The sequence below is a fragment of the Myotis lucifugus genome, unplaced genomic scaffold, assembly GCF_000147115.1.
Source record: "Myotis lucifugus unplaced genomic scaffold, Myoluc2.0 scaffold_16, whole genome shotgun sequence".
In the NCBI taxonomy this organism is placed as follows: Eukaryota; Metazoa; Chordata; class Mammalia; order Chiroptera; family Vespertilionidae; genus Myotis; species Myotis lucifugus.
Genome location: NW_005871064.1, coordinates 1,657,533 through 1,670,090, shown reverse-complemented (window position 1 = coordinate 1,670,090; position 12,558 = coordinate 1,657,533). Strand labels below are relative to the sequence as shown.

The 12,558-nt window shown below is 53.0% G+C and overlaps 1 protein-coding gene across 1 annotated transcript in view; it reads right to left on the bottom strand.

The window, feature by feature from the left end:
* MYO5B (myosin VB) overlaps positions 1-12,558 on the bottom strand; it is a 177,626-nt gene that overhangs the window by 62,036 nt on the left and 103,032 nt on the right. Inside the window, exons 12-15 of the mRNA XM_023750796.1 lie at positions 5,917-5,998; positions 5,308-5,448; positions 1,929-2,051; positions 1,157-1,240 (exon numbers count right to left, since the gene is read on the bottom strand). Coding sequence (XP_023606564.1) covers positions 1,157-1,240; positions 1,929-2,051; positions 5,308-5,448; positions 5,917-5,998 — 430 coding nt within the window. The remainder of the gene's footprint in view (positions 1-1,156; positions 1,241-1,928; positions 2,052-5,307; positions 5,449-5,916; positions 5,999-12,558) is intronic.

The following is a 12,558-nucleotide window of genomic DNA, read 5'->3' as shown; positions in this document are numbered from 1 at the left end:
AACCTATGAACCAGGAGGTCATGGTTTGATTCCCGGTCAGGGTACATGCCCAGGTTGTGAGCTCAATCCCCAGTGGGGGATGTGCAGGAGGCAGCCAATCAAATGATTCTCTCTCATCACTGATGTTTCTATCTATCTCTCTCCCTTCCTCTCTGCAATCAATAAAAAAAATTTAAAAAAAAGAAAGAAAAGTTTTAAAATTGATTTTTAGAGAGAGGGGGGGAAGAGAGTGGAGGGGGGAGAGAGGGAGGGGAGCGAGAGAGAGAGAGAGAGACATCGATTTGTTGTTCCACTTATTTATGCATTCATCGGTTGCTTCTCGTATGTGCCCTGACTGGGGATTGAACCAGAAACCTTGGCAATGCTCTAACCAATTGAGCTACTCAGCCCGGCACAAACTGATTTTAAACAGAAAGCAAATTAAACCAAATGCCTTTAAAAGCAAGTGTTTTATAGTATGTTGAATATATCTCAATAAAGCCATTACATAAAAATTAATTAAAAAATAAACAATAATGAAAAACACATTAAAAAATAAAAAGCAAACATATTTGCTCCAAACGGAATGTGGGTGTCACCTGTAAGGAACATGGCAGCATAGGAAGCAGCAGGTGTCCTTCCTGGGTGAGACACGGAAAGGAGCTGGCCTTCTGAGCCCCAGCGTGACTCTTGGAGCCCAGGGCCTGTCACCGCCCACACGGTGGACCTGGCCTCTGGGCCATGCTGGTCTCGAGCTCCCTCTACTGAGATGGAGCAGAGAGATGGCACCCGGACTGCGAGCCAGGAAACTGCCCAGGGCGACCCTGTCACCTGGCACTTACTGCCATACACCCGACGCACCGCTCGGCCCTCTGACCTATACTCAGTGCTGCCCTGGAATCGGAAATCTTCAGAGGAAAAATATTCTCGTTTGAGGTTTAATATTTCGTAAGCCAAAGCTGGGAGGGAAAAGCCTCCATGCCCTACTGTCTAAAACACATCAGGCTGGAAGAGGCATTTCTTTACAGTATTCACAGCTCTCCGACGGCTGAGAAAGCAACTAGCTACACTGTGGCCTCTTAGGCCGGAACGGGCTTCACTAGTTACATTCTCATTGTCTTGGGGTCTTGAAGGCCTGGCTGTGGACACTGGCTGTCCCCGGCTTCTCCCGCGTTACCTTGCTGGCCTTCAGGATGTTGATCTGCTCCTCATACACCGTGTCTCTGTTTTTCTCCAGGAAGCCATCTGAGAGGTACTCCACCTGGGCCACAGGGGAAGCACACAGGAGTCAGTGCTGCGGCTGGTCAGCTTCCCTGGGCAGTGTCCTCCGGCTCACCACACACCCTGTGAACGGGGGGCCCCCCAGCTGCTCCCATTTAAAATGCAAACTAAGACGTGGTCAGGACCTACGCAGAGGGAACTGGGCATTCCTTCTGTGGAAAAACAAATGCTTTGCAAAAGGGGTTCCTTTTTTGAGGAGGCTTCCTTGTGGGGGTGTAAACGCAGTTGTCGGCCACACTCCAGACCTGCTGAATTAGAACCTGCGTGTGAACAAGACGGCAGGCACCTTCGTGCACGTGGGATCTGAGCAGCACTGGGTCAGTGCATCCGGAACAGAAATCTATGGAGAAAAATCCCGTCTCCACCAGCTCCTGGGAAGAGCGGCTCCGTTTCCCCTTCCGCTTCTCTCTCAAGCTCCAGGAGGGCCGACTCGGGCTCTGTTACGCTGCTGTATTCCCAGGAGGGAGACCTCAGCAAAGGTTTGTCAGGCGTACACCTGGGAAACCACGGCCACCCACTGGGTTCTACCATGTGGTGACGAGGTGGCGCACACACAGTTGGCGTGGGGAGGGACGGGGGGTGGGAGGGCACCCCACCTAAGAGACTTTAGGCTGCGGCAGCTCCCTCACAGGCCAGAACCCAGAGTCTGGGGCAGGGAGCAGACCCACCTTGTCGGCGAAGTGCGCCACGATGAAGGCCGTGTTGGACATGCGGGGTTTCTGGAAGTGCTGGCAGCCCCCGTGCCGGTCGTACAGCTTCTGGGCCCAGTTCTGGTCAGTTCCTTTGGGGACCTGCAGAACCACAAGACCAGGGGCTCCGTGAAGAGGGCAAAGGAAGCCAAGAGCTGAGGCCGGGGGATGAAGTCCACCAGGAAGTGGACCTCACGGCCCTACGTGGACGTGGAAAACAAGATTCAACCGCGGACACACAGGATCCTGCCACGGTATGTTCCCACACTGAGCCCGGGAGACCCTGCTGGCTGGTAGACGCTGGAAGGGTTAGAAGAGCTTGAAGATGGAGGCCAAGGTCACGGAGGAAAGTCACAACTCAAGGAACAAATCTGAAGAGGCTTCCTCCCTCCGGGCAGGCCAGGAACCAGCGTCACCAACACACCCGGCCACCCGCAGCGCCCGCTCTGCTCACGCAGGCCGACAGGCGGCAGGAAAGCCCTCTCCCCTCTACGCTCATCTCAGCGCCTCTGCCCGGCCCGGCTCCAGGCTGCCCTTCTCCCCAAGCCTTTCCTGACCGCTCCATCTCACTCTGGAATTCCTCCCAGTTAAGCTCTCTCATACATACACCACCTAACACGGCTCATCGCTGGTTTTTGCGTATTGTCTTGTCACTACAAACGGTAAGCTGGCTGAGTTCCGGCCGCACTTTGGGTGCGAAGTACCTAGTGATTAAGCTACTTGGTCCTGATCTCTGCTCCCCCAAAATTTAAATGTAGATGCAGAGGTTCCACTACATTAGGGATGCTGCCCCTCTCACTACATTTAGAGGTGGCTTCAAAAATGGCACAGCTGCTTGCTTTGTTGAAAATGTAAGAGTGACTGTAACCACCATTTCAACAGTCAAGGAAGATGGGAACCCTGGCGATGAGAAGGTGCCCCTCCTCTGTCACCCCGAACACCCCCACACCCTAGGTAGGGGTGACCTATGGACTTGCCCGCCTTTCATTAGTTTAGGTTCCGCATTTGGACCAGGCAGGACTGAAGGTGACCCTTGCACTTGCTCTTGAAAAAGAGCTTTGTTTAGTAAATTAATGCAATCTGTGCCACATGGAAAATGCTTACACAGATGAGAACGAATTTCTCAAATACTTTGTAAGCAAAGAGATTTTTCTCAGTGTTCAATGTGGTATGGCTAGTATTGAACATCCAGGCCTAAGTGCCGTAGGAAATTCAAGCAAACTTTCTCTTTAAAAAAAAAAAAATATTTTATTGATTTTTTACAGAGAGGAAGGGAGAGGGATAGAGAGTTAGAAACATTGATGAGAGAGAAACATCTATCAGCTGCCTCCTGTACACCTCCTACTGGGGATGTGCCCGCAACCAAGGTACATGCCCTTAACCAGAATCGAACCTGGGACCCTTCAGTCCGCAGGCCAATGCTCTATCCACTGAGCCAAACCGGTTAGGGCCAAACTTTCTCTTGAAGGACGCTGCGAATTGTGGTAGGCAGACAAAATAAAATGTATCGAATTCAGCATTTTATATATATACTGTTTTATATTTAGAACCACCAGGTATGGGGGGGCGGAGGGGGACAGCTTGGCAGGGCGGCCAGGGGGTGAGCACTGGTAGACTGGGGTCGACAGGAAGGGCAGCACTGTGGTGAGCAGCCCCACCTAAGTCAACACTTGTATTTGCTGGGATCAAAATCATGGTGACTGGCCAGGGTGGCTCAGTGGTTGAGCATCAACCCATGAACCAAGAGGTCACTGGCTTGATTCCCAGTCAGGGCACATACCCGGGTTGCATGCTTGATCCCCAGTAGGGGGTGTGCAGGAGGCAGCTGATCAAGGATGTTCCTCTCTCATTGATGTTTCTATCTCTCTATCCCTCTCCCTTCCTCTCTCTCTAAAAAGCCAATAAAAACATATTAAAATCATCTTGTCTTGACAACGAAACTGGACTTTATAATCCTACATATGCACTAATTCAGACGGGCATGAACCAATGAGCAAGGTCATGCGCACACGTATTTCCTGATGAGGGTCAGTCTCTCTGCTCACGCCCCATCCTCAACTAAAAATAAGGGGCAGCACGAACTCCCGATGAAGATTCTCAGAGAATACTAACAGCGAATGCTCACAGCGCTTATTATTTGCCGGCGACTTTCCTGTACCTTTTGGACGTAGCAACTCATTTAATCCTCACAATAATCCCATGAGCTAGGCACTATGTTTAGACACATTCTATAGACAAGGGAGCTGAGACAGAGAGGGCAGGCAACTTGCCCAGGGACACACAGCTGGGAAGCGGCAGAGCTGGGTTCAGTCCAGGACAGGCTGGCTCCGGAGCGGTGTTCTTCCCTCTTATGCTCTCCTGTCTGACAACAGAGTTTTAAAGGCAGCCCAGAAGGCAGGGTTAGATGGAATGAAGGCACTTATCTCCAAAAATCTGCAGTAGATTTAAAACAGGCACAGGAGAAAGAAAGCCAGACTTGTGTTCTGATAAAATCTAGATTGCGGCTATCAGCAATTCTGTAATATGCAGCAAATCAAATCCTTTAAAAAAGAAGGTATAACCAACTATATTTTACCAATGACTTCTGAATGGTGAGATGGGTCTTCTTGAATGGTTAGGGTTTTTTTTTGAAGTAGAGTATTTTTTCATGTTTAATTTGTATTTGTAAGAAAAACCCACACAACCCCCATCCCCAAGTCTCCCCCCACCACACACACCCCCCCCCCCACACACACACACTATCCAAATAGCAAACTGTTGTGCCTTTTATTTATCTTTGATTCCAGTCTTGGCAATCGATTTAAAGAAAAATACTTTTTAAAAGTCTAGGGGAGGAAATGTACACGTGGCTTCATACAAATGCCTACACTTTCCTGTCAAGGTCCCGGGAAGAGGGCCCTGGTCAGGAGGGAGCCTGGGTCCCCATTCTGCCCTCATCTGGGCAGGACCTGTCCCTCCGCCCCACCACGAGGAGTCCACAGGAGCCCACAAAAGCTCAGCGGGGAAATCATGGGTCTCACCTGCCACCAGGCCATGCCTCTCTGCCCCTCACAAGCCACCTGGCACAGCTACAGAGAACCCCACCCTCTCTCAGAGCCTAGGACACTAGGGCATCGAATCCATGCCACCGTCATATCGTGACAATCATGCCACCCAGTATTTGCCAAAAGGGGCAGCACAGTAACAGCAATACTCGCCAGTCACAGTCCCTTCTGGTACCTTCCGGTGTGCAGAACGGACAGTGCTTCCCTCGGCAAACTCCAGCTCTGGGACCCCACACTGCCCGGCACCATCCAGCTGCCCTGTCCCACCCCAGCCTGGAGCTGACCTCATGCAATGACAGCACCAGCAGCTTTACCTTACACTCCTCATCCAACAGGTCTAGGATGCCCAGCTTGGCTTCTATGAGGTCGATACAAGGCTGGTTGTCGTAAAAGTCAATCAAGGTCCAAGGGATCTGCTCCTTCATGTACTCTTCTTGCTCCAGTTTGAAGACATGCTAGGGTGGGAGCGAAGGTCAGGGTCAGGGAGCTGCATGCAGGCCTTCACATCTGCCTGCCCTGAGCTGCAGCCACGCGGTCTCAGTCAGCATGACTGCAGGGAAGAAAGCTCAGCGCGGTGGCCCGCCCTCCCAGGTGATCCCCTCTCCACGACATTCGAATCATCGCCTGCAACGCCACACCCCAACCAGCCACAAGAAGCCTCATGCTGCTGGCAATTCTCAAATGGCCCAGACGCCCAGGCTCAGGAGGGCTGGGGTCGAAGCCATCACCCCGCTGCCCCATTCAGACCTCCTCTTGAGCAGCGGGGAGCACCTTCCTAAAGCTGGGCGCCATCAGGAACCCTAGGAAGGTCAGGGCAGAGCCAGAGCCCCTGGCCCTGATGGAGGAGAAGTGGCCGGGCCGTCGCTCTCGGGAAGACAGAGAGCCCCCCACCCCGAAACCCCAGGTCCAGACACGGAGCCCACCGAGTTGAACTGCTGCTGCAGCTTCTCATTCGCGTAGTTGATGCAGAACTGCTCAAAGCTGTTCACCTCGAAGGTCTCGAACCTGCGAGGGAAAGAGGAGAGGACACAGTGAGAGCTGCTTCCTGTGACTGAAGGATCCCTTCCCTCACCCTCCCCTCCCACCCACTCCACCCTGAGTGCGGGCTCTGAGACCCGGGTCCTGTTCTTGAGCCTGGAGACAACCGGTGCAGGTGCCGGCACGGCAGAGTCCTGCTCAATCAGGAGAGTAAGGACGCAGAAAATTTAGGAAGGGCAGATGTAACAGAGAGAAATCACCCGGGAGTCCACCACTCCCTCTGACCCAGTTACATTTCGGTAGGTTTCCTTTCACCGATTTTACGTTTTTCAGCACATTGGGATTACATGTAAAAAGAGACCGATTTTATCACTTAACTCTCCACGGCATGTTCCTCAGAGGCATCTGTTTTAGCATCTGCCCCATCGACCACTGCACGGATTGCCCCGAGGAGTGCACAGGGCGCCCAGGTGAGGGGGCAGGAGGCGTGGAAATGTATCTGGTGGGCCCCCTACAAGCTGGAAGAGGTTGTTCCACCCAGAGGCGAGCCTTTCCCCAGGTCACACAGAGGCTTGTCATGGGCTGGCCGTGCCCCCCACGCAGACGAATCATAGTTTAACCATCTCCTGTTGAGGAACATTTTAATTCTTTTCCCACTTTTCAGCAGCTAGCGATGCTGTGACAAATACTGCATGTACATCTTTGACTTCGTGATTCTCTCCACAGGATGTGATCCTAGACGGAGAAACACACCTCAGAGCATCGTTTCTTAAAAGGCAGAAGCAAAGTAACTTCCGGAAAGGAGGAACCAACTCATGCTATCACCCACCCCGGCCCAGCCTCCCAATGCACAGCCGTGTCCTGTTCTCTCAATCCTGGGTGAGGACGATTTTTACTTTTTAAGTTCATGGTCACTGGCTTAGAGTTCACATACAATAAGATGCAGCAAATTGAAGGGTGTACTTCTATGAAAGTTGTTGTTGTTGTTAATCCTCCCCAGAGGACATTTTTTTCCATTGATTTTTAGAGAGAGTGGAAGGGAAGGAGGGAGAGGGAAAAAGAGAGAGAGAGAAATATCGATGTAAGAGAGATTGTTTGCCTCCTGCACGCAGCCGGGGATCAAGGCTGCAACCCAGGTACGTGCCCTTGACTGGGAATTGAACCCGAGTCCCTTCCGTGTGCGGGGCCGGCCCTCTAACCACTGAGCACACCAGCCAGGGCTTCGTGGATGGGTTCTTGACAAATGTACAGTGTGTGACGACCACCACAACTCAGCCATCGGACATCTTACAAGTTCCCCTGTGTTCCCTGGTCCTCCCTCACCGGGAATGTTCATGCATCACAGCTCTCTGGCTTTCAACTTCTAAAAGCCTCTGGTGACGTGGCACATGAATAATGTTTTTGTTGGAATTTTAATCTCTGGTCCCTAATGGAGCTCAACCTTCTTCTGTGTGCGGGTTCCAGTCATCTCACTCTGTGAACTGTCTTGTACCGTCGCTGACGTCTCTGCTGGGTTTTAACTTTAAAAAATGGATGTGTTTGAACTATTTATACTTTATCAACTCTGTCGTTTGCTGATCAGCTCAAATGTTTGCAAACAGCTGGATCCCTGCGGAGGAGGGGGAAGGCGGAGCGGCAGGAGGCAGAAGAGCCAGTACTTGGACCCAGAGAGTCTGATTCCTGAGGCCACATTCTTACTTTAGAGAAGAGTGAACGGGTCACTGGGAAGAGAAGGAAGCAATGACCCAGAAGGGCTGTGAACGGGAAGAGCTTCCAGAAGAGGAGGTACTTGAGATGGAGAGTGGTGATGACCAACGAGGGCCCGGGGCTGGGGCACAGGCTTCCGCCTTCTCCGTGACCTTAAACCTTCACCTCGCTCATTCTTCAGTGTGGACACGGCACTTCCTCAGTCTTGTAAAAGGATACCAGTCCTTCCAATGGGCTCCGTAAGGACCACCCCAAACATAAAGGTCGGTGCAGCCCTGGTGGGGGTTGGAGATGGTGCTGGTGGAGAGGAAGTGCCCCATGCAGAGGGACCAACAAAATAAATGCATCAACACCCAGCGGGTGGGCCAGTGCCTAGAACACCTCCTGCTTCCCTTCCTCCCCGGGGCCCACCTCCCCCACCAAAGAGTAAGACCTGGAGACACAAGAAGTCACTTGGGGATCAAAGGAGTCAACCGCTTGCAGGCAACCACCTTAAAGAACAGCCCCGATTGTGCCTGTAGGAGGCGTCAGTCTGGGTCAGTGGTCGGCAAACTCATTAGTCAACAGAGCCAAATATCAACAGGACAACGATTGAAATTTCTTTTGAGAGCCAAATTTTTTAAACTTAAACTATATAGGTAGGTACATTGTTATTAACTTAATTAGTCATGTCACTTAGAACCTCACTCCCTCCCCGCCCCCACACGCACCCCACAAGAGGCTGCCAACGCCAACCAAGCCCCAGCAGAAATTTAATTAATAAAGCTGAGAAGGAAGATAAAAGAGCCACCCTAGCAACTGGCCAGATAATAGCAATCGCGTGTGCTTTGCAGGGTTTCTACCGAGCTCCACAGATAAAGGAATTAAATATCTCCCACTTATCACTTTTTAAAGGTTTACAGCGATAGCACTCCACAAAGAACATTCTCATTAATTTGGGATGGCCTGAAATTAGCTCCTAATTTCCCTATTTCTAAGGATATTATCTGGGAACAATTCCTCTGCCATCCAGGGTAATTACTGCAATGCCGAAGGGCCAGAGATGAACGAGGGGCCCCGGGGAGCCTGGAAAATGTCTAAGATGACTGATCTCAGGACGCCAGGGGGACAGGGCACCTTCTCCTCGACGGCGGAATTCTATGGGGAGTAACTCTTCCCACCAACAGAGATGACTTTTTAAAATAAACGCAATGAATCAATTTATAATTCACAACATTTACACGTCACAAAGACATTTCTATACCAGAGGGAACTGGATTTCCCCGGTAAAATCAACGTCGACGCTATTTAGGCCGATGCCTCGGGTGGGAGGAAGGTCAGAACAGGGACTAAGACTTGATGCTGAGACCCGAGATCTGTCCTTGTGGGGGTCCGAGTCTCACCCTACTTCAGTTTCCTCCTCGCTTCCGAAAGCAGTCGAAAAACCATTTCCTTCTCCTTCTACCCCAGTTACGGAGTGTGGCAAGAGTCACACATGCCTCTAGAAAGAAGGCAGTGTTTGCTGGAAAGTGAAGCTGCAATAAAAAAAAAATAAGCAGACCAGCCACTCCGAGTTCATTATTAACGGCCACGAACCTCTCACCCAGGGCAGGGAGGCAAGGAGGTGCTGTGCAGTCGGGGAAACAGTCCTTCCTACGGAGCCCGGGGCAAAGGAACAGCCATCTCTTAGCTCAGCCTTGTCTTTCTGTCTTACTAAGATCGCCCTCGACCATCTACTGAAGGTCACGTGAGAACACACTGTATGAGTCCGTACATGTAAAGTATCGATTCCACTCACATGAAGGATCTAAAGTAGCAGACTCAGAAACAGAAGCAGAGTGGCGGGTTCCGGGGGCGGCAGGAGGGAGGATGGGAGCTGCTCAAGGCTCTGGAGACCCACTGCACAACCGCGTGCATGAACCTAACCCTCCTGAACTGTACACGTGACGATGGTGAAGATGGTTAATTTTATGATAAAGGTTGTTTTTTTAAGCACAATTAAAAAAATTAAAAACACACCATTCAAAAGCACTGAAGAGGGCTGGATGCTAATTTTAGAGTTAGGAAATACTGCCAGAGGCACAGAAAGTCACACGAGGGCAGAGGGGACAATAAAATCCCAGCCAAGCCCACCTCCTGCTTCCTGGGGCCATGCATCCCTCTCCCCGCTCGCTCCGCACCCTGCCCCCACCTCAGCATCAGGCACGAGTCTGCACCCTGCCTTGCTCCAGGTCTCCTCGGCCAAGTCCTCACCCAGAACAGGCTGGGCACAGCCGAAGCCCCCGCCACCGTGGCATGTTGAAGGCTCAGGTCAAAGACAAATAAATGTGTATTTTTTCCCCCAAATTGAAGCCATTTCTTTCTTGTTGCCTTGAGGAGTGAGAGCAATGAAGGATTATGGCTGCAATTAATCAGGCCTGTAGAGGCAAGCGCTGGCTAATTCGACATGAAAAGGGGACCCCAGCCAAGCTGCCTGGCGCCTTCCTGTTCATCTCCACCCCCTGCCTGTAAGGAATCCCCTGCAGCAGCGTCACAGACCCTTCACTAAGGAGGGACCTCGGCTTGGGTCGGCTAAATTGCTGAGGGTGCCGCTTGCTCTGCACTGTTTTGGAGCCGGGGCAGGGGAGCAAGGTGCAGGGAAGCCGCCTTCTACTGGGCTCTGGGTGTCTGGAAATAAATGCTGGGGAGCACCTGGGGGAAGGGCCTCTCGCCGGGGGCTCCTCAGAGGGTGGTGGTGCGGGGGCAGCTGTGGCCCAGGCACTGTATTCAGTGTTCAGAGCCTTTTCCACCATCTGACCTAACCACCGGCTAGAACAGCACAGCGGGAGGCGTGAGGGTGACGATGCTGGCCCGTGCACTGTCTGCTTACGTGTGTATAGACAGGAGTGTTTATTCACTCTGGCTGCCGATTCTATAGTAGCAGGTTAAGCATTTGTAGAAAGAGCTGGAGTGGCTCATCTACCCGGCAAAACTCTCTCCAGCTGTCTGCAGAGTGAGCTTGACTGCAGGGCCAACAACGCCACGGACGGGGCTACAGTTCACCCGGGGACAGTCGTGGTCTGTGACGCAGCCAGTGCCTGCCTGTGGGGAGGGCAGCAGCTCACTCTGTCTTTGCTCATTTCTAGCCTGAGAGAGAGAGCCAGTCCCTTTTCAAGTGTGCCACTTCTTTATGACATGGTTTGGCAACGTCAGTTAGCTTCTGAGAAAGAACAAGGATGTAAAAAGGAGAAAAGAAAACAGCATGGCACGTCCGGAAGGAGGCGGGAAGGGTAGGAGGATTCCCAGGAGGGCTGGCGGGTGGCCCCATGCTGCTGGCCCGGCGACGAGACCCTGGGCCCCCAGGACAGCTGTCAGGTGTCCCCAAAGGACGAGGGAGATGCACAGGTCAGGGGTCGGCACTGGAAACAGGAGGTGGCATCCTCAGGGTCCCCACCCTCCCCAAGGACAAGTCCACCTGTGAGACCACAGACAAGCCCCCTGCCGTCTGCTTCTCCCCTTCGGGCAGCCACAAGCCTTAGAGAAAAGGAACTCGGCTGTAAAAATGAACGGGCAAATGCAAGCATGAAACCCAGCTGCATGAGCCCCACTCCCACAGGCCCCTCGACCACGAGCGACGCCTCTTCCTGAGGGTCCCGGAGAGGGGACGCTGTCCATCGGCCGCGAGGCCCAGCTGGGACGTGTGTGACCAGAACAGAACTGGCCTTTCAGACTTTACACATCGGGAGCACTGAAGTCAAGATATTTCACCCTGGCCGGTTTGGCTCAGTGGATAGAGCCTCGGCCTGCGGACTGAAGGGTCCCGGGTTCGATTCCGGTCAAGGGCATAGGCCCGGGTTGCACACTCGATTCCCAGTAGGGGGTGTGCAGGAGGCAGCCGATTGGTGATTCTCTCTCATCATTGATGTTTCTATCTCTCTCTCTCCCTCTCCCTTCCTCTCTGAAATCAATAAACTTTTTTTAAAAACGCTATTTGTACATTTAAGGAGTCTGCATGATAATCTTCCCAAATCGAAAGCTCAGTAAAATGAGAACCTGCCCAGATGGATGAAGGTATTGCTGCAGCCCTTTCTCCGGGGCCGACTGCAGAAGGTAACCCCAAAGGTCGGTGTTTGGGGAAATCCAATTAACCTGAAGATGCTCGTGGCGGAGGGAACGGTGCAGAACTAATTACTGCCAGTCGGGCAGTGTGTCCCCCGGGGCACAGGCCGTGCTGTGCTGTCCCGGAGCCACCAGGGGGCTGTGCACAAGGGCAGGCACTCAGCTGAGCGGGAGCAGGGACCTGCCCAGGGTCGAGCAGCTGAGAGCCCGAAGCCCCGGGGAGGACGCACCTCCTGCTTCCCACGCTGGCGACGCTCCATCCCCGGGAGGTCTCCTCTCACACTTTCTCCTGCTGTTCTGACTGTGCTCCTATTCCTCGAGGCGTGTCCCCGCCCCCTCCATGCTTTCACAAGATCCAGGTCAAACCTCCCCTCCCACAGAGCTTTCCTGGCTGTGCCCACCAGCGTGCCCTCTCCTGCCTCACAGCTCGTCCAGCGCTAAGTGCCTGGACCTCGGCCGGCCCAGCACAGCTTCTCCTGCGGCCTCCTGGGTGGCGTGGCCTGTGCACAGGCCTCTGCGACGCCAGAAAGCCGCGTCCTTCTGCCGTTACCTCCACAGCACGCGGCGAGGTTGGATGTGAAGCCCAGTGATGGACAGAGCAGAGGAGGTGCCACGAGGGCTGGGCGGGAGGGGAAGTGGCCACTGTTAGAGGAGACGCTCCTTAACTACGGCCTCAGCATCAGGGGGGCCTGGCCGATCAGCCCCCACAGCAGCCGTTTCCACGAGAGCATCGCTGTTCTCCCGCCGCTCTGCTCTGTGGGTCCGAGTTTCTGTGTTAAGACAGAAGCCGTGGCTCCTACGAT